A 22,535-nucleotide genomic window follows, 5' to 3' on the forward strand; every position below is an offset into this window, starting at 1 on the left:
GTGACTCAGTACCATGTTTTTGATGTTTTTACTTGGAACTAATATCATGCTTACCATTACAAAACCTAACAACTTTATAGATTTCTCCTGGTCCTTTCTCAAGCCTTTGTTTAAAAACTTCTGAAAAAAATCTTACAGCTATTTTTTTCCCCATCTGTATACCACTCAATTTGTCTTGAATATAAATGTCTACACTGAAAAAAAAACCCCAGTTTCAAAAACTTTTATATTTCATCTCCATTGCTACACTCTAGGCAATGAAAATGTAAGCATTTATAATGCTGGATGATTTAATGCAATTCTTCTAAGTGCCATACACATGAATCAGCTCATTACCTCAGCACAGCTATATGAGGTGCAGCCAAATGTAAATCTGCCTCCTTGCTTTCGTTCCAAACCTCCAGAATTGATAGCAACCTATCCTGGAGTTCTGAAATGAAATTTCCAGATTATATTTTCATTTCAAATAAATGAAAGAGTTCTCTCTTTCAGAACACTGGGACAGTACTCAACAAGCCTACAGTGCCCAAGCTCTCCTGCAAAAGGCAGTGGAGCAGTCTATGGAATACAGGAGCTGTGCTGTACCCCCAGGATATCAGGCTGTGATGAGTAGCTGTAGTAATTTTACAAACATGTCTGAAGGCCAAGTGCCTATTATTGTGAGGTATCTTCAGAGATTCCCTGGATGATTTACCTGGAAGTTTGGAGAATAAACTCACTGGTAGGGATAGATACTTATGGGGGTGGAACCAGAGAGATATTAAAAGAAATTAAATATGGAGTATATTTTGCTGGGTAAGCCACACTGCACCAAATATAAACCAGTTAACAATGTGACAGTTACCAATGCTTTTATGAAATAGTTTTAGCTGTTTAATTATTTATCACTAACGTTACATTGCAGCATATTTATATAATATTTAAAACAAGACCCAAGCTTGCTATTTATTCATGAGAAGATATCCTGCAGACTGAAAGAGTTCATTGGCCCAGAATAAAATTATTAACAAGTCAAAAGTAATTTTATCTTAGCCAACTCTTGCCTTGTTCCCAAGCAGTGCAGAGAAACACTCTCCATTTTTTTACTTCTAAGCCTAAAACACTGCAGAGAATCTCAGGTGGCTCCCAAAATCTATATTGTAACCTACTGTCCTCAAAATCTTCCAGGGCAGCTCCTTAATCCATAAGGATTTCTCTCTTTATTTGGGAAAAGCAACCCAATAGCAGGCACTGCTGTGAGAGCCACGGTTGGGCAGAGCCAGGCATGGAGAGCTCAGGTGGTGACTCTGCTGAGAGGGGGAATTTTGAGCAGGTCTGCAGGCTCCCTAAGGGACTCTGTGTAAACCTGCCACACAGTGCTGGGTCCCCACCCTCAATCTAAGGGCAATTCTCAGAGAAAGAAAATACAACATTCCTCCTAATCCTCCCGATACATGGGAGGATGATTTTCTTACTGGGACCATGGTTCCTTTATCTGCTCTTGAAGCAGCTGCCACGATGGGACAACCAGGTACATCTGCCAAAGTTTAGAGAGGTTCAATGAAGCAGGAAGGCTGGATTTTTGTTTTTTATTCCAGGGGTGGGACAACTGCAGAAAACAATTACTTTTTTTCCCAAGAAAAGCAAGCAAGCCAAGGAGAAGAAATGGTGAGATCTCTTCAAATAAATACAGCCAGTTGTTATCCAGCACTTTGTCCACACAACCAATAGCAAGAACAACCAATCATTCCTTCAAATGTTTTCTATTTGTTAGCAGCTTAAGGCAGCCCTGCAAAGAGGAAGGACTGTCTTGTATAACAGCTGGCAAAGCTGGCACATGGTGTGATATTTGACCAGGGGTATTGCAAGCAGCAGGGGTCCCGGGCAGTGGCTGGCAGAGCTGGTGCAGAGGGCAGTGAGATGTAAAGCAGTGATGCTGGGGACTACCAGTACCCAATGTGTCTCCTCAGTGTGTGAATACAGCAATCCTGAACTCAGCAAAATAAACCGATACTGAGATATGCTCCATATAACAGCTGGATTTGGACAGCCGAAAAGGAGGGATGGAGATTCGGATCCACAAGGCAAAACCAAAGAAATGTGTTCTTTTACATTAGGGGCTGTGTCTTTTAAATGCCTCACAGACATTTCCCAGGAAAATGATCTAAGGGCATGATCATCATTTCTCAATATTTGCAAAGAACATTTTGCCATTGGTCTCACACTTATAAACTCCATGGGACTCAGAGAAAAGACGCAGAAAGCCCCACAGAACTTGACATTTAAGATTTAGATTGAGCAGTGCAGAGTTCTCAGCTCTGTGATTTTAACGCTGTCTGTGTGACACACAGAAGCAGCATCACTTAGTAAAACCAAACCTCATCACTTCCCACTGCTTTCAGACAAACCTGATCTCTCTGAAAGACAACTTGCCTAGCAAATGTCTCTGACCATCAGAAAGGAGTTGGGAGACCATGCTAGCATGACTCGGACTTGAGAACTTTGCAGTTACTCCTTGGTTTGGATTCAGCATGAACTAAGTTGGTCTCACTTGCAAAAAAGAATTTCCTTGCCTAGAAACATGTCTTGCAGGTGAAGCATGAGGAAGGTACCTGAACAGATATAGTTTTATTTCTATTGTTATGATGGCCATAGACATTGTGTTTAAGATATTCTGTCCCAAAGCATTCCCAATCTAAAGGCAAGATTACACAGAACAGGTGATGGAACTACATGAGGCCAATTGAGAACTTCAACAAGAAAGCAAACATTTGCTTATTGCTGTTAACTGAAACTGTGAGTAAAGCATGCTCTCAAAGCTTGTAATTTAAAGCATGTGTTACCAGTTTCATTTAAGTACTATCTGAGGAGAAAGCCTACTTTGACTTATGAAAGGAAAAAAAGTAAGAAACACCTTACTTCTAGTTAAAATAGAGTTCTGCAGTGCTCTGAGTCCTACACCCCTTAAGCAAGGACATGTGAATGTTAAACTGAATATGAATCTCATGTGCCTACAGGAACTTCCTTGTGCACGACGTAGAAAAGGCAGGTGACCATTGCTACTGAGTAATTTGGTCTTTCCCTGGCCTCCAGTCAGCTGTGTCCTGAGGAGTCTGGAGCAGACACAAAATGCAAATTAGCAATATAGGGTACAAGTACAGTACATCAGTTCAGATGCCAAAACCAGTGATACTGTTATAGCTTATGATTTTTGCATTTCAACAGCAGAGCTGAGAGTGGTATAACAAATTCTCAGATGATCCCTAGGGAAATTAGTTAGTCCAATTCCCCAGGATTCTTTTTATAAAAAGTCACCCTCAGTGCCTACACACTATTAATAGTTATCTGTAACACCAACAGGGAGATATTTTTTTAATACATGTTTTTTGTTGACTGTGCTTTAATTTCTAGAACAGTTTATTTCACAATGAAAGTAAAAACACAAGCTGCAGCTTTATTAATACTTTCATTCATGAAAACAAACCATCTACGCATCACTCGTGGCTCTAAGTTAAAATTAAGGTCTCAGTATCACAAGCAGAGCAACAACTGGACAGTCAGAAGACAGATAAAGTCATAAAAATGATGCCAGTAATTCTAGAGTCTCAAGCAGAGTGCCATCTTAGGATAGCAAGCACCACTGGACTTTGTCCAGCATGTCTGTATCTCTTGCACTGAGGAGCCCAGCACTGCACACTACTCCAAGTGTGGCCTCCCCAGTGCTGAGCTGAGGGGAAGAATCTCCTCCCTTGGTGTGCTGGCAGCACTTTGCCGCATGCAGCCCAGGACACCAGTACCTGTCTTTGCAGCAAGGGCACAGCGCTGGCTTACGGCCAGCCTGCTGTCCACCAGGGTCCCCAGGGCCCAAAGTTTGTGTCATCAGCAAACTCACTCCAGGTGCACTCTGCTTCACCCTCCAGGCCACTAATACAGAAGCCTAACAGGACTGGAACGAGTGTAGACCACCAGGGCACACTGCTAGTTACTGGACTCTGTGTCACTGACCACCACGCTCAGGGCATGGCCATTGAGACAGTTTTCAGTCAGCCTCACTGTCTGCTCATCCGGCCTCTTACAGAACAGTTTGTCTATGAAAAGCTAATAAGAATCATTATCCAAGACTCTCTTAACCTTGTCTGAGATTACTTTTGTGTGTAGCTTTGTGAAATGAAACCTTTAGTCACAAGATTGTTTAAAATGCACATTCACAATTTACCTATTCCCCATCCTCAACACTATGGAAGTTGAAGCACAGTGTATAAATTGAGCTTAGAAGATTAAATAGTTTTGGCTTCTTTACAAGCTATTATTAACTTCATTATTTATAAGTCTCTTTGTTGTAATGTTCTTCAGCTGAAGGTTATTGAACTGTCACTTCCTATCACAGCATCTCTAATTAGGCTAGCTTTTCCCAACATGTTACGAGCTCTCTGATCTGCTTCTCCTGTTTTGCACTGCGCTGCTACAAATGACTGAGCTCAGGGGTCTCAGGCCTATAAATACCTTTTTGAATCAGGACAGAATGTTTGATATTATTTTCTAAGTTCCACCCTTTCTTCTCTGATGACAAAGGTTGCTGTCTAACAAAAAAGAGAAGATTTGTCTTCAGAGAGAAATGGTTGACATTTCTGTTTTCACCAAGAAAAAAATGAAGAGTCTGGTATGATGACCATCGGGCTTTCAGCTGAACCTCTCTGAATGACTTTTGGTTGTTCAGCTCTTACTGTGTGTTTAAAGCTTTTGCTGTAATATATCCCTGACTGGTTTACTCCTCTGATGTATTAGCTGCTTTCTTTGAGTCACTTGTTTGAGATAGCTGTGATTTGTTTAGAGAGGTGAAAAGTCCACTTAAAGGTAGGATATGCCTAAAATGCCTTGAGGATACTCTGTGCCTCTGGCAATTTTTACGTCTTGGAGATGACTTTTGTGGTGGTCTTGGAAGAGCCTGGTGCCTGGGGGCTCCTGCTATGATTCTGTCTCAGCAGATTTTGACTTTAGAGGAGACTTTTCACCATTACATCTACATCTCTCATTGAATTTTACACATTCTGAAAATTTTGAAATAAAAAGTTTATCATTGTCTTGTTACTTTACATGGAAGAACCTGACTACCTTCACATGTTTGTTTTCTTCATATACTTGAAGTGTCCTTTTCCTGAAATTTCCAGAAGGAGCTATTATACACGTTACTGGATTGGTAGATTTTATTTAATAAGCAAATAAAAGCTAAAAAAATTGACTAAATATATATCCTTCTTGGGTAAGTGAAAAGTAGCTCAGGATCTGATTCTGTTAACTCTACTGACAATTGTGCAGCTTCTGAAATGCACAATACTACTTTCAAAAAAGAGTAACACTCAAGGTGAATCAAGGTGACCTTTAGTAAGAACAAGTATCTACAGTACAGTGGAGCAGGAGCCTTCCCACTCTTGTTAAACCACCAGGGATTGCCACTGTCATCCAGAACACCTGGAGCAGCTAATAAAGTTAACAACATGTATGATTGAATTTTCTGCTCTATTTTAAAAGAGAAAGGCAGGTACCTAAAATAATTTCCTCACCCACCTGGTAATTACTTCTAACTTTTAAGGTCCCACACTTACATCTTGTTTGAGGTCATTTACAGCTCTGCAGGACATCACTGGGTGTAACACTTTGTCCATTCAGATGGCATTAAAGGATCAGGGTATGGAAAATTGCTCCCCAAAATGGCTTTTTTCATGATTGGCTTCTCTGCCTTTCCCTGAAGCAGTAACAGGACAGATAGATGGCACATAGAGCTTTTGTTTTCTGTGCTAACAGCAGCTCAAGGAAAAGGCCACTGTTTGCTAGCCAGAGCACCTATGACAGCCCTGACATGGAACCATAACAACAGCAATGCCAGCCAGAAAGCCGAGAAAATGTGCACACTGAGTATGGTGTGCCTTTGAAATAGTATTTACTATTTATTTGTTCCTTAGTCAGGAGGGATGCACATCCTTTTTCTGCATGTTAGGAGACTGCAAAGCCAGACCAAAGAGCTATCCCTGGGCACAAATTTTAACCTAGATACTGGGAATAGAGCTCAGGATGATTACCATGAATTTGAATTCACATAAGCTCCCTTATCTCCACACCTGTTACTTGCAGAGCTGCCTTGGCTTGCTAAGCCACATAGGGAGTACAGGCAGGGAGTCTGCAGCCACATTCCCAGACCCTACAGGTGACTCCAAGTGGGCAGATGCCTACTTCTTGCCTTGCCAGAAGTGATCCTTCACCAGTCCCCTGTGCTACAGAGCCTCCTTTGTCTCAAGCAAAATAACCATTTCCAGTCTGTCCACAGACCTTCCCTGTGCAAAGCGTGGAACAAAGATTATTTTCAGGAGCTCTGTGCTTTTAGAATCTAAGCGCACAGAAGAACGTTGGATAATTTATTCTGATCTTCTCCATATTACAATAATTTCCCCTTTGTAACTTGGTCTGCGATTGATGTTTTTCTTTTGATTGAAGTAAAATCTGTTTAGCTGAGGCCTAAACAAAAGGGCACTGAGCTTTTAACTGAAAATGTCTAAAAGCACAGAATCCACTAATTTTCTTCCTAGCCTGTCCCAGTAATTAATCAATTTGGTATTAAATAGTGGCTTATAGTTTCCCATATGTATTTATAAGGATCCAGCTTTTATCCATGCATCCTCCCCCTGCTTATTTTAAAGGTCTTTTAGATGATACAGTTCTTCTCCCCTCATAAAAAACTTACGTGCCTAATCCACTCACCTTCCTTCCAATAATTTAAATCAACTGAAACATTCAAGTTTCTTATTGTATGGCATTTTCCCCAGGTGTCTAAGATTTGCAGGTCTTTAGCCTTCTCCCAATTTTTCAAAACACCATGAAAAACATGAATATGAGAACCAACTGCAGTATTCTAGTGTCAGTCTCACCAATACTGCATACAGGCACAAAAATTCTTCCAGCTTCTTACTAATACTCCCCAGCTTAGCTATTCAAGGATGGCATTAACCCTTCTGACTTTATGCTGCAATAGGAATTTATAGTTGCTTGTACACTAAATATTATTCAGTGCCTCATTTTGGGAACCAGAGTCCCTGCTTTTACATGAGCAAGTCTGCATTCGTCTTTACTGCAAAATTTTGCATTTGACTATGAGAATATTCTCCTTCTAATGGTTTCAGCTTACCAAGAAATCCAGGCTTCTCTCAAATGCTTTTTCTATCCTCATTATTATCCTGCTCCACCCAAAAAACATTATTAGCCTATTATTACGAGTCCCTATTTATGTTAGACATTCCTTAATTCTCATAATTCTAAAAGCAGTAATTCAGCTCTCACTTAAACCTGTGAGAGCTGAACTATTGCTTTTAGAAGTATGAGAGTTTAGGAATGGTCTAACATAATAATACATCTCAGTTTTCAATAGTAGAATATCCCTTGTACTTAGAATTTAGGATACTGGAGCCCTGATGGTTAATTACAGTAAAAGGCATGTGTTTTAGAAATGATATCTTAAAAACCAGTATTAGGACAACACAGTGTGAACTAGTATGCAGTACTACCATCTTCAAATTTTAAATCAGAAAAAGGCTATAAAATAAAGATCTGATAATAAATCATATATCAGTCAACATACCAAATGTTTTATTTTTTTTTCCTGGCTGCTCCTGAAAGAGTCTGATTCCAAATCAAACTCCTCAGCTGAGATGTAACCTGAGCAGACCTCGCAAGCAAAGGGTGGGTTTAACTGTACACAGGGTGCTCAGTGAGGTGTAGGGGGCTCTGTGGAGCAGCTGAATCCATTTTCCATCACCTTGCATTTTACTTTCAAGCTGACATAACAGTAAATGCCTCTGGTCTGGGGATGATCTCCCTCTTTTCTGCTTTCGGCAGTAGGGCACAAGCCATCCAGCCCCTGGGTGACAGCACATGGGAAGAGCTGCTTCCAGGAGGGCTCAGCCTTCAGCTCAGAGGCAGCATTTCATGAGGTGAAGTACTGTCTTAGTAGCTGAAGTTCACAACCACATTTAATGACCACGGGGCTGGGAAATAAGCCCAAACATTTAGTGTCAAGCTTGGACTTGGGTAAAACTAGAAAGGGCATGAATTCCTCAGCACGTCCCCACCCCCAACTCCTCAGATTGCATTTCAGCATGTATGTGAAGAAAATGTGAATGTCCTCCTCTACCATTTTTCAGATGAGCTCTCACTGGCCTACATACAATTAATCCTAGGGAAGTGAACTGCTTGAACAAAAAAGGGACTAAACCCTTAGGAAATTTGATGAACTAAAGAATAAACAAAATATCTGTAAGACTTGATTTTCAAGGGCATGAATCATTCACAGCTTACGCCTGAGAATACTAAGCAGGTCTGAAAATTGGGACAATCGCTCTGTTTCTGCTGTTAAGTTGCTGCCTCAGCTTCCCTGGCCTTTACATCACCCTATAGCATCAAAATACTTTAGATGTGGTTTTTACACTGGCACACTGAGAGTTCATTCAAATTGTTAAAGTATCTTTAGGGAAAATTGATTTGTTAGCTCTAAACTTAACCTCAAAACATTAAACCAAAAGAAAGGCTGTTTTTTATCCCCAGAGTAGCTAGTTTGTCATCCGGTTAGACATGTCAGAAAACAAATCTGGTAGGTAAGGTTATCTGCTGGTGTGAACTGGCTAAGCTGGGCTAGCAGGCAGAGTTTGGCCCAATCTGGCCTCAGTTTTAAGCGACATAACGCTTTCTGTGCTCTATCCAGCCAGCCCTCCACATCATATATACTGAACACAATACCTGCGTATCTGCTGGAGTGATTTTTCCTGTCACCTTTCCCGTGGAGACATGAATGCAAAACATGCTCTACCCCAAGAAAAGCTGCACTTACCCGATCCTCCTCTTCTCTGACATCTGGCATGGTGCTGATGCAGAGGCTGACAGCAGTGATGGCAACAAAAGAGATTGAAATACAAGCAAAGATCTTTCCTGGGATCCCTGAGTGGGGGTTCTCCACCATATCCCTCAGCTTTCTCATGCACAGACTCAGTCGGCTGTTGTCCTGGAAGGCACTTTGCGTAGCTTCATTAAATACCATCTCCCTCTCAAACAGCCTGGCCTCAGCTGCCTCTTCCTCTTTCTGTCGCAATCTCTTTTTACAGCACCACTCCAGGTGGTCCTCTTCTATCCCCCAGTACACAAGCTCCTCCTGGAACGAAAGAGCACACATCTCCCTGAGAAGCCTCAGCTTCCCAGCCGTCAGGAATGTCATGATCGTTCTGAAGGCACTAGGATTACGGTCAAAAAAAAATTCATTGCAGCTAACATCATAATCATCGCAGATGTCCATGATCTCATCATAATTGTTACAAGATTTTAGCTTCCCAAGCCTGGTCAAGGGGCAGTTCTCCAAGGTGGTCCAGGGAATTTTGTACTTAATACCACCTACGTTGATGATCACAAACCTGGACCGGTCATCCAAACGGGCTAAGCAGCACAGGTCTTCTCCAGGATGCAGAAGTTTGGCCTTTTTGTAGAAGAATCCTTTCTTGGTTTGCACTTCACAGAGGTTTTCCAAGTTGTTGAAGGAGCGGGAGCTGAAGTCAGGATCTGCATTCCCAGTCAGCAATGCCATTTCGTGGTACATCTGTTGAGTCCATAGGGAGGTTGAGGCTACTCAAACAAAAGCATCTGGAGCTTGACCAGAAAGTCTATCTGTAAAACAGAATTTTAAAATTACAAGAAAAGTGGGGCACTCTTAAATGATAACAATCTTATCCTCTCCCTCCCGAGAAACTCTTCTCTATGGCATTCCTTCTTCCCCCATTATTTTAGGACTGTCTTTGCTTGATAGCCGCTTGAGGAAAGAACTTACGCTACAATCAAGTCAGAAGCCATGCTGTTATTTCTAGAGTGTAGAGTGTAACTTCTTAGTTCGTGATTGAATGGAAACAAAACCAGTGTATTACCATTTTTAGAAATTTCTATAGGTTCAAGCTATATCCTGGACATCAGCGCATACTAGAAGAGAAATCTAATCATGTGGATAAATGGTAATTTACAGTTTAGCAACTTAATTAAAAAACTTAGTTGCAAATGTTTTTTCAATTATTTTGGTCCATCTATATTATGTTCCTATTGCAAAAAGCCTAAAGGTTGAGGATAAAATGGATACTTACAGTACAGTCAGAAATGTGATGGCAAAAATGTGGGTAATTCCCAACCTAAATTCACCAAGCCTAGCAATAGCAATGCATATGTGGGAGCTGAGAGCATGCTGGGTCTGAGCTGAAACCAGAGCTTGCCTAGGAGCCTGTAACTGCTGGAAGCTCTGCTGTGGGCTTGGCTGCAGTTGTGGACAGGGTTCCAAGCAGCCTATCAGCAGCTCTGAAACAGGAGATCAAACTCAGAATGAAGCTGAGCTGGAAGTGACTCGGTTGCTGCTCTTACTTCTGGATAACGCAGAACACAACCGGTCACATTTAGAAGGAATTATGTATGATTCCAGGATTTAATTTATGCCTCCTGCTTATCCCTCCTTTACCACATCACAATCCACATTACTTTCTTACTTTCTCTAAATCCCATCACATGCATTCTTCAAAGCTGTCTCTCTAAAGCAATACTGGGATGTCTTGAAATGCTACCATATAATCACATTTGTGAATCACCCAAAACTTCCTGAATCGCTCAAATATGAAGTAGGAAATAAGAAGTCTGTGTAGGATGACTGGGTCTCCACACAAAAACCCAGGCTGAGAATGGATGCAGTGATGGGGAACAATTTTAAGCAGAGGATGGAGAAACCGAGAAAGAACTGACTAGTGAAGGAAAAACTGACATTTTTGATGACAGAATGGTAATTGTGAGGCAGTAAATTCATAATTTATAAGCAACAATAACCTCTGAATCTCATGCCTCAGCTGGGAGAGAACAACAAACAAATGGGTGTTAGGAAAACTGGAGAGCACTCACATTCAAACATATTCCCAGAGGAGCAACTTCTTTTATCTTTAATCGGCTCACCAACTCAGCTCATTAGAGTTAGTCAAAATGATCTCTGACAGAGACTGGTGAATACTTTTAGTCACAGCCCTGAATCACCCTCTAAACATTCTTACCAACCACTCTCCAAAAACAACACTGCAGTAACAGTGGTACTTTTGCTTCAACATTTCTACGAGGATCCAGTCCCTGAATTTCAGAACAACACTTATATCAGATATTTGTAAAGAGCCAGAGAATGGTTGCTTTGTGTGCAAAAAGCTAGAGTCACCCAAAGATACTTTTCAGCACCGTGAAAATTTCAGAAGAGCTAATGATTCCAAAATCTCTACAATTTCACTTCAGGGGAGACAAATAATTGTTTAAACATCCGTTTCTACAGGGCAACATGAGCAACAGAGAAGAGCTCCTTCATCTGGCTAAGGGCCAGGAAGGGCAACACGTACTCTAAGGAATGGGTGCTTTTACAGCACAGGCATGAGTGCAGCTGGGATTGCAAATACCATTACTGTCACAGCGAGAGCGCACTGTCAGCACAGCATATGCTTTAAGGATTTGGTCTCTTGTTGCTTTCTCTTGGTAAGATAAAATATTCACTGTCACTACTGAGGGCTCTGCACTTTTGTTTTCATGCCTCACTTGTTCCACAAGTCAACATACTAAAAGGAGTTTACATTGTTTTGACATGAAGACCAGGACTTATTTTTTTCCTCTCCCCCATGTAGCAGGTTGTTGCATAAAGGGGCCACACAGATTTCACAGAACTGCTTTGAATCTAATCTTACATGCACTTCTTCCTCCTTCTAAGCAGCAGCTAACTCAATGTGAAAATCTGTAAGCATGTTGTTTGCTACAAAATCTATGAATTATAGAGGGTAAGTATTTTATTTTGTGGATATAAAATGATGTTGCTTAAATCTAAAGCTTAAGAATGCAGCTTTTTTTTAATTTAATCATCAGTGGATAAATAGAAAGTGAGAGAGAAGTTGTTACAAATTAAAGTTGCCTATGATTTAACAGGTTGATTCTGAACAGTGCAGGCAGCACCAGATGCTGGAGTTCAGTAACTAAAATGAATTTTCTGACATCACAGTTCAATGTCCCAGAATCCATAATAGCTGACAGCATTTGTTCTGGATATCTCATATTTAATCTCAGATTAAAAGATAAGCATGTGAAGACAGTTGTATTTATTATGCTCCTTGGCACTTCCACCTTGTGATCTCACTGCCCAAGATCAGGCTCAGATGTCAGTGGAACAGCTTGTGGTGCCATTTTAACTGTCCTATAGAAAACCAAAATACTGTTGGCTCCCAATTTGGCATCTATCCTAAGAAGTAAAACAAGCCTGGAAGGTCTGCTTCTGATCTTATGTGCATGGAATGTATCATGACTATCACTAAATATTAAAGGGTGTTTCAAAATTATGTAGGTCTTAAAATACTCTCTGCATGCCAGGGTTATCTAATGTATGCACATGCCTGCAGTAAAGCATCCCATTGAAGATTAATATTAAAAGCCAATACTTCCAGAAATGATACTATATTGTCATCCAGTTGGCATTTCTACTATTTAATCTGACACATGGGTGTATGAAAGACTATTAAAACACAGTCTGGAATAAGTTGCCCATCACAGGGATGAAGGACAGAATTTGACTCTATATTTGTTGTTCATAATTTTGAAGTGCTGTGGGAGAAATGCTGTATGATTATTTCAGTTTGAGGATCATATACAGGGTGGGTCATACATTGTGTGGATCCTTTTTTATTTTTGAAGTACATTCCAACAATTTTTATTCACTAAGAAGTACTTTCCTTGGCCATCTGTGTATGCACATGTATATGTCTACACACACACATAAAAGTTCAGCCACATTTTGTTAGCAGCAAACAGCTGAGATCTTCACAATACAGGTATTTCTCATCAAATATTTTAAAGATTTAATAAATGTCAGAAGCACAAAGCTGCCTCACATTCTTCTTTTTGCTGAATTATTTCCTCAGTGGAGGAAGGGCTCTTTCCCTGCTTACTGCCTTTTCACTTTGCCTGTTCCTAGAACTTCTCTTCATACCAGCATTCCTCATTATCCCATTCAATCAGTATCACTGCATCTAAGTCATGTGTGATTCTGCATGAGGTTCCTCTGGTCTCAAGTTATCTTGGATAAGAATGAAAAATGGGGCAAAATCTTCCCTACCAAGACGCCTGGCAAGGAGAACTTGAAAACAGTGATGAAAGGGAGGTAGTGATGGAGCAAAGACTGCAGGGTGCCATGGCAGGAGAGACCTCATGAGGAAGGGTGGCCACATAAAGCCTGTGCACATAAGTGAGGGTATAGGAAAGTGTCATGGGCAGAGCACTCACACCTTTTCTGAGAAACCAGCCTGAGCAGGTGGCTCTGAAGGGCCTGTAGGCAAAAGCAGGTGGCCCGGGGGGGGGGGGGGGGGGATGGGAGAATTTAGAGGTCTTTGTGCAGTTGCACAGAAGAAAACTGTTACTCTGAGGGTGGTCAAACACTGAAAGAGAATGCTGAGAGATGGTGGAGGCTCTGTCTTTGAGGATATTCAAAACCCATCTGGACACAGTCCCAAGTAACCTGTTCTAGCTGATGCCACTTTGAGCAGTGGCAGATAAATCAGATGAACTCTGGAGGTCCCTTTCTACTTGAACTACTCTGTGATTTTGGGAACAGTCTCTTTTTAACTGCTGCTGTAAAATTACAAAATATTGAAGGCTTACATTTGGGCTACAATAGCAAGAGGAAGCTGTGAGACCTTTTAGTAATTAATGTTTTAAGATTTCCTTTGTGAAATGAAACACATTTTGACAGACAACGGGTAATTGTGTCATAATTTAAAGCCACAAACATGAAACATATATTAGGGTGACCACAAGATGTTTTCTCTTGGTTCCAATGAGAGTTGAGTCAGTGAATCTGTTCTGCAGTGCTCAGCCATTTCTAGTCAGGGATGTGCTGAAACCTGGCATTGCTGCCTGGGACCAAAGCAGTTCCCACTTCTTACCGTGACATGATTTATAAATCACAGCACACACAATCACTTTTATATAAACCTTACACAGGCATTTGACCTTCCATTTGGTGATGTTACAGCTAATAGTGCGGACGAAGAGGCTTAGGAGATCCATGTTACTCTTGTACTTATTTACAATCCAGTAGAACTTGGACTCCCAATAATAAATCCTTGCCAGTCACTGTGGAAACATGGAGAGGAGAGCACCTGCCCATGAGGCTTACAAAATGCAAAACAGATGGGGTGCAAGAAATACACATATTTAAAAACACAACAAAACAAACCCCAACAAAACAAAACTGAAAAGGGGACAGGGAGGATATGGTAAAACAGATGCAGCTAAGCCTGGAAGGCAGACCCTATGGGATTTGGGGAATTAGCTTCTGAGATTATCCACACCGAACATGATTATGGCTCCCTACATACTGATTATCACAGAATCATAGAATCATTTATGTTGGAAAAGACCCTTAGGGAATCCCTGAGTCCAGCTATTACCCTGACACTGCCAAGTCCACCACTAAACCATGTCCCAGAGTGCCACATCTATGGACTTTTAAACACCTCCAGGAATGGTGACTCACACTTCCCTGGGCAGCCTGTTCCAATGCCTCACCACCTTACTGGCAAAGAAATGCTTTCTAATATCCAATCTAAACCTGCCCTAGCACAACCTGGGGCTGTTTCCTCCTGTCCTGTCTGTTGGTACTTGGGAGAAGAGACTGAACCACACCTCGCTACAGCCTCCTTTCAGGGGAACTGTAACTTGGGCATAGTCAAATGTTACATATTTCTGCATTTATTGCCAGTAAACTTTAATATCCCTAACCTCCTAAGCCCCTGCTTAGGGAAGGCAATAGCTCAAGTTGAAAAGTTACTAGAATTTTGAACAGCCCTTCATTTTGTCTCTTTCTTCATCGGAGTAACAGGAAGCAGTGACACCACCTTACCCATCTAACAGAGAAAGAAGGGCTTCTTCTATAGGTATGGAGCACAATAGCCAAACTAGTCTTCTCCAGAGAGTGTTTTGGGGGCCTTGAGGAGGATGCTGCATTAGTCAGTCCAGGAAGCCCAGGAGACTCATGCTGTAATGAAGGCTGCAAAATTCAGCATGTGAAGCTGGACATTGTTTCATACACTGAATGTACATTTTCCTTAATATTGTCATTAATTCACTGGAGGAAAAAAGTAATAATTTTCTTCTCTGAAAATCCCTCACCACATTTAGGCCACACTACATAATTAGCTGAAACAATTCAGTTTGTTAAATGAAAAAATTAATTTGACTCAACATTAATTATTCTGACATACACCCATAGCTATTTGTCTCCATTAGACAGATTATGAGTTATCTTGTGTCATTGCACTTGCCAGAGTTCTATAGTGAAAGTATTAACATTGTGACATCTTTAAGAAATCAGGAATTTGGTTGAACTACCTATGTGAAGCTATGGGATCCTTACCTGTATCTTCATAGCTAAATCCAGTCTTATTCTGCACATCCACAAGATTTCTGTGCCCACTTATCTTTGTACTCTAAATAGCATCAAACTATTATTTCTATGAAGCTATTTGCACACTTCAGTTGCACAGCAGACAAAGACAGATGTGCTAGATAAAATACAAACAGAGGAAGAACTGCTTATTTCTGCATTCTACCCAGAATTATAAAATTCTCTTCAGGCTAGCAAGATTAAAGATTTCACAAAGGTCTTAAAACATGTATTTCACTTAAAAAGAACTATAAATAAAAAACAAGCAGAGACTGCAAAGATTTGGCAGAAAAGTTTTTCCCCACAGAATTATTACTACTTACAATAAAATAGAGCATTATGTTTAAACCATGCTTTATTTGTTTAGGTGAATTAACCCTCAGTTGGTTACCAGAAAAACAGGTTTGTAAAATATGCTTTCACCCTCAGTTCATATTTCCTGAACAACTGAACAGACTCCAAATATGCACCAAGAGGATGAAAGGGAAGGGACTTCAGAGCAGAGCTGTACCTCCCAGACTCTGGGAAGATTAGATTGGACATGGAGATTTGTTTGATCCAGTTCCTGTTAATTCCAACCTGGGGTTAAGTATACAGTGTCAAGAGCCTAAAATTTAAATGTGTTCTGTCTGCACTTGCTTGGTCAGAGACTGAGCCCTGTGAGCAAAGTACCTTTGACCCTTACTGGCAGCCACTACATGGTGAAATTTTTATTCTTCCATTAATCACACACAAGTTTATTTTAGGACCTTTACTAATTAATCATGTTAGTATCCCATTTAATCAGCCAGTCAGATAAGGTACTATGAGTTAGTTGCCAATCTGAAATATTTCTTTCCCTGTTCTTAGTTTGTTGTATTTCAGAATAAAAAAATAATCAAAATCCAGTTTTTAAAGTATCTGCTCCCGTCATGATTACATACCCACAGCTGGCCTAAGATACCATGTGAATGGCACTATTAAATGCAAAAGTGATAGACTGAGTAGTATTTTAAAACAGCATTTTTTGTCCCTCTCATCCAGGAAATTCAACAAATTGTCTCATTTCTGTTGCCAAAATTCAGGAAGCACAAAAAGCCAAACAAGTTTTGGTGTCTTTGAAAAGCACAGAATTATCAGTCAAGTGTTCCAGTTGGTCTGCAGATAACTGCAGGGGTTAAAAAGCAGTTTTTAACTCAAGCTCTGCTCCTAACACTGATCTTTTCTTTCTGATCCATCTACAGGTTTTTGCAATTCTATACTTAGTAGCTTCCCACCCACATGATTAATATGCTTGATTTCATACAGAATATACCAACTAGATTTCTCACTAGAAATAAGGAGGTTTGGCTGTGTGGTGCCACTCTTAGCCCAGTTTCACATTCAGAAGTTCATAAAGATTTGCTGGGGCATTTTTCCTAATAACTGAACCTGTCCTTGTGTCTCTTTCAGGGCCATTCACAGGTTTGTACAAATAATTGTTAGATACATATGACTGAATGTGAAAGAATGAGAGGAAACAGCCTCAAATTGTGCCAGAAGAAGTTCAGACTGGATATCAGGAAAAATTTCTTCACTGGAAGACTTATCAAGGATTGGAACAGGCTGCTGAGGGAAGTGGTTGAGTCAGCATCCCTGGAGATCCTGCAGACACTGCACCTAGGACATGGTTCATTGCTGACCTTGGCAGTGCCAGGCTAATGGTTGAACTCAGTGATCCTAAGGGTCTCCTCCAACCTAAATGATTCTATGAATAAATGCTCTTATTAACTGCTCACAGATTTCGGATGCAGACTTAGCCTTTTAAATTTCCACATGAAATCCTTTGCAGAGAAAATAAATTGTTTACAGATGCATCTTGCTTCTCTTGTTAGCTTGAATTAGTGAACACTGGATTTTATGTGTTTTCGTTGTTTTTTTGCAGATGACATTCTTGTTCTCATGTATGTTTTGTAAGTCAATTGTGCACTGACCTCAAAAATATTCCCATCTCTACTTAAACACAATTCTGTCTCTAAATTTAACATGATTGTAGTTAATTATTAACATCATTGCATAGAATACTTTGTAAATTTAGATTCATTAAGATTGTATATTTAATCCATGGTTGGAGTTAACAGGAACTGGATCAAACAAAACTCCACGTGCAATAGAATTATCTCAAATTATCTCAGAGAGACACTGATAGTTCAGTGGTTGAAGGATAGTTCCTGGCCTAAAGTCTGTCCACTTTAGCTCAACACTCTTTTTGTGCACATCTGGTGTCCCCAGAGCTTGTTCTCCCTTGTTTGTCCCAATATCCCTACCCACACTCACAGCGACACACATATTTTGCAGAAGATTAATATGGCTGTGGTTCCAGGGCCCTTGGATTAGGTAACTCCTAAACAGAGGGGGTTCATAACTCTGTGGCGTGATGCCCACACTGAGCACTGGGAATACTGACACAGTGCTAAAAACTGCAGCTTAGTGCAGCAAGAATTACCTGCCCTACCTGCTGAGGACAGAATTCAGGAATCCTGTCCTCGAGATGTGTTTTTAAATGAGGTGGTGTTCCAGATCTGGCTCTGTACACACCTTGCATTTCCACAAGGAATGACCACCACTGCCTGGAGCGGGAAGTTCCCAGAGCCCTTCACTTCTATTCTGGGCAGTCTTTACCCAGGGACATCTGCATTTTGCAGCTTTCAGTTGTGGTGAACTGGAAATACTGCAGTAGCTTGAAATAAATTAAAAAATTAAAATTTGTGCTCAAATAAGTAGGAAAACTAATACTATGACTAACACAGAACTCTCATGTATTTATATAAATTTAACACAAAACTCTGTTTCAAAATGTCAATTTCATTGCATCTTCTGTCCAGAATTCCTCCTAGACAAATGTGACAGCAACATCAACTTTCCCAACAAAAGCTGACAGGACAAAGCCACGTGTGTAGAAGCACTGATTCTTTTGTTTCCTGAAAAGGTGGGAGACAGTTTATATTTTTCCCCCTTAAACAGGTAGAGAGAGGTCTTTTGCAGTTTGGGTTTACAGATGCATTTCCACATTTTTACCCTGCTATTGAAGAGGATGAAAATGACCTGTAATAGTCTAAGGCATTTCTGTAATTTCTCTCACCAGCAACTCACTTTTCCCTCCACTGAATTACCATTTCTGTATTCAGTAGAGAAACACTTAAATTCACTAAACACACTCACTCACTTAAAAGATCATCTGATAATGTTACCAGTTTTAATGTTTCATAAAAAGCCAAGATGATAAGAAAACTTTGCACTTTCTCTAATGCAATTATTTCAGTCAGCTTACAGACTGAGGATGATAGCATTTTTAAAACTTTGTTCTCTATAAAATTTCAGTGGACTTGTCTATGCAATGCAGTGGGAATGAATAGATTCCACTGTGAAGATGATGGCTTTAAAATGAGGTAAAATATGACTGATCCAGTTATGTGTAGTATCTTCAGCAATCACTGAATCCTTCATAAATCACATCTCCTTTCAAAAACACTGGAACAGATACAAGAGGAAGGCTGACAGGCTACTTATTCATGTATGCAATAGCTGAAAACATTTCACTGATATCTTGGTGGAGAACCCTGATAGATCAGATGTCATGCAGGGGCACTGATGTAACATTTCCCAAGAACTGCTATAATGCCACATGTGTGAGAAGCCCAATTCTCAGACCAGCTCCCCAGTCTAGAGGTTTTTGACCCAATAGGTTTATATGTACCACTGAATAAGGTGAGCTCTTGGGGCAGTGAAAGCAGGCAATCATATCAACACTATGACAATGACAACAATCCTTTAAAGGTTGCTTTAGACTTTTAAAGACCCTTAAAGGATGCTCAGGGTGGCTATTTATTCACTAATTGTTTTTGCACTTGGGCTAGCAAATGAACAATTCTTCCTGTTCTCCATGAGAAAGCATTCCTCTTTCCAGAATTCCATCAGTTTCTGCCAGATTGCTCACCACCTTTCTACTTGCAATACTGACAAATACACAGAAACATTGGGATAAAATACCACTAAGGAATTAATTTTACAGCATCATCATTACTGATAAGATTTTGTTTCTGAGCAGTTATTTTCATGCAGCAAAAGGACATGTTGTTACTCATAAGGCATACATTATTCTGCGAGACAAACAATAAATCACTGCCAGATCCCAGTATCTCTGGCACACTTCAAAGCTGCTGGTTTCTTCCTCTGCGTTGTCATGCTTTAAATCTTATTACCATCAGAAAGATGATGAGGAATTTCCAGTTACTTCAGTTCACTGCCAGCTGGCCTTCCCCTTCCACGAGGAAGACTCCATGAGCTGCACAGTCTGTGGTGCTCAAGTTAAAACCTCAGGAGGTAATTTACCCAAGGGCCTTGCTCAGGAGGTATTCAAGACTTCACTCCAAGCCTCCTTCATCGTCGCCTCATTGGTTTTAACTTCCCCCTGCAGGTTCCCACTGCAGCGCTCTGTGAGAGAGGCCAATTGTGGGTACCATGCAGACACACAAAGAGGCTTTACATCAGCAGAAGCAGTAAGATTGCACAGACCAATTCACCCCAAATCTGAGTCCCGCAGAGATCCGTGCGGAGCTGCCACTCCCAGCGCGTGCCGCCATGGCTTTGCTCAGAACCAGGCCTACAAAGGGCAGCGGGCCTGGCAATTCCATTGCCAGTGGAAAACAGCAAGGTGGGCAAGATGGTGAACTGGGCCAGCAGAGTTGAGCAAGTTGCTTCTTCATTCCACCTTGACCTGAGTGGCCAGTTCATTGTGCAGCTAACAGGATATCCATGCCTATTTCACTTAGAGCAATGGAAAGCTGCTTTCACTTTCTTGTGTTGCCAGAAGATCTGATGGGCTCTCAAAAGAGAAGTTGGAGACTGGCATGTGTAGGAATAATTTTCCACCTCTTTTTCTTTCCAACTGTGCTCCCTGACTGCCAAAGGAGGCTCCCTGGCAAGTGCTCTGCAGATGAATACGCTGGTCTAACTCATCAGGTTGGGCCTGCTAGGGCACTGCAGTACTGGCATAGTCAGGGGAAAAAAGATGGATGTTCAGCTAAATGAGAAAGATCACAGAATGGAGTTTCATAGTACTAAGAAAAAAGCTGGGCTCCAGCTCTTTTGCAAGCCGGTACTTTGGTAAATATAAGGTTTATCTATTACACTGAAGAATCTGGAGCATGGTCTTTACAGGAACTCTCCACGGTGACAGTAGTGAAGAGAAGTGATTCTCAGGCACAAGGCTTATATGATCAGCAGCTCTGTAAATTTGTATCATGCAATACAGCAAAACACCCCAGATTTATCTGCCTCCATTTTATTTATCCTAGGGCATTTGTTCCAAACAAAACTTCATTATTCTATTACTGGGCTTTTTGCTAACAACCAACCTTTATTGTTAGCACAAAAAAGATACACTGAAGAAATAAGCAACAAAATAACTTTCATTCTCTCTCCTCCTGAAAATTTTTAATTAAAAGACATCTCATAAAATATGAATTCATATCGAATTTGCTTGCCCATCAAGTAAAAAGCAAGCACAGCATCTAAACATCTGAATAAAGATTGGCAAACAAGTAGCTAACAGCTACTTAATGAAAATGCTCAAAAAAATGCATGTAATCTGATTTGTACTGCATAATTCTTTTTGTATTATTTATTTTACACTTTAAAATGACCTTGTTTTATTTTACTTAATGCATTCAGTCTCAGTAGCTCACTGATACAGAATAATTTATTTTAAACTCTGATTAAGCAGCTGCTCTCCAGTTCAATCAGTCCCCTTCCCAACAGCAAAATTTTATTTGGCTGGTGAAAACTTCTATACCCTGACAGCAACTTGAAACCCCATTTGGCCTCAGAAACCTTGTCCTGAAGTGTATAATCATACTCCACAAAGCCTAGCTTCAACTAAATCAAGAGGAATTGAATGGGCTGCGGAACTGGGCTCTAGAGAGGTCCATCCTCAGGCTTTTGAGGAGCTGGAGTACCTCTGTGAAGACTTGCTGGACAGAACTGGAAAGATCCTACCAGTGCTATACAGTAAGCCCCATTCACAAGATAAATTTCTGTGTCTCTGTCATCATTACAGAAATGTTTTTGTGTAAAGGATAGCTTCATGATCTGAAAGGGAAACAAAGTGTGAAATAAATATGAGACATGAGCAAACACAGATGGATTTACAGAAAGAGAGTGGGAGAGAGAAAGCACTCAGCTAAACCTCTTGTGGTCAACTAAGAAATGTAAATGGTACTGCTTTGAGATAAAAAATGATCATAAATGAAAATAACTTGGTGGTTTTATGTTTACAAGTACTAAATAAAAAAAAAACCACATGTAATTTACAGTGTGAAGGCAGAGGAGAAGAATAAAAGGATAGAGATCAATATGGTAAAAGCAGATACTTCATTATTTTAGAGCCTAATTCAAGCATATGCTGAATTCCTGCACTTTTAATGTAAGTCAGCAAGTGCTTACAAGCAGCTTGTAAGAAGCTCTCAGAATCAGGATCCCAGTCTGCTATATCACCTAAGAAAACCATTACCAAGTACATGCATAACTGGTACTAAGCCCATGCTTGAGTACATATAAACACTCTCCTAGAAAATGCTGTCTTTTCCCCCATTCATATGCGTATCTATGCAGATATCCATATAGCCCCCTCAACAGGCAGGGAAATGACAGATATGAGATCTGCAACACGACATGCACATGGCACAGCTCCAGCCCATGGGAGCACAAGGCCAGTAAGCACCAAGGAGGGTCAAATCAGTCATCAGCTCCCACTGGCTTCCAGTGAAAGGAGCAGCTTGAATCTGGTGCCTGCATAGAAGCACCCAGAGCAATTTGAGACACCTTGGCATATCTGAGGATAGCAGATGTGGCACAACAGCTGGACAGCAAGAATGATGTGCTAGTACATCTGAATGAACCATCTTTGGGCAACCAGAACTACCCTAGGTAAACAGGTCCTTTGAGAATCTTGCACACAGAGCCTTTTGGGGTTTATTTTTAATCTCTTGGCAGTGACAAAAGATCCTCCATATTCATAACTTTT

The 22,535-nt window shown here is 40.6% G+C and overlaps 1 protein-coding gene across 1 annotated transcript in view; it reads right to left on the minus strand.

The window, feature by feature from the left end:
- The window catches only part of KCNG2 (potassium voltage-gated channel modifier subfamily G member 2), a 51,185-nt gene that overhangs the window by 13,707 nt on the left and 14,943 nt on the right, over positions 1 to 22,535 (minus strand). The window contains exon 2 of the mRNA XM_036379207.2: positions 8,852 to 9,675. Within this exon, the coding sequence (XP_036235100.1) occupies positions 8,852 to 9,607 (756 nt within the window). The 5' untranslated portion in view covers positions 9,608 to 9,675. The remainder of the gene's footprint in view (positions 1 to 8,851; positions 9,676 to 22,535) is intronic.

This window comes from Molothrus ater, chromosome 1, assembly GCF_012460135.2.
Source record: "Molothrus ater isolate BHLD 08-10-18 breed brown headed cowbird chromosome 1, BPBGC_Mater_1.1, whole genome shotgun sequence".
Taxonomy (NCBI): Eukaryota; Metazoa; Chordata; class Aves; order Passeriformes; family Icteridae; genus Molothrus; species Molothrus ater.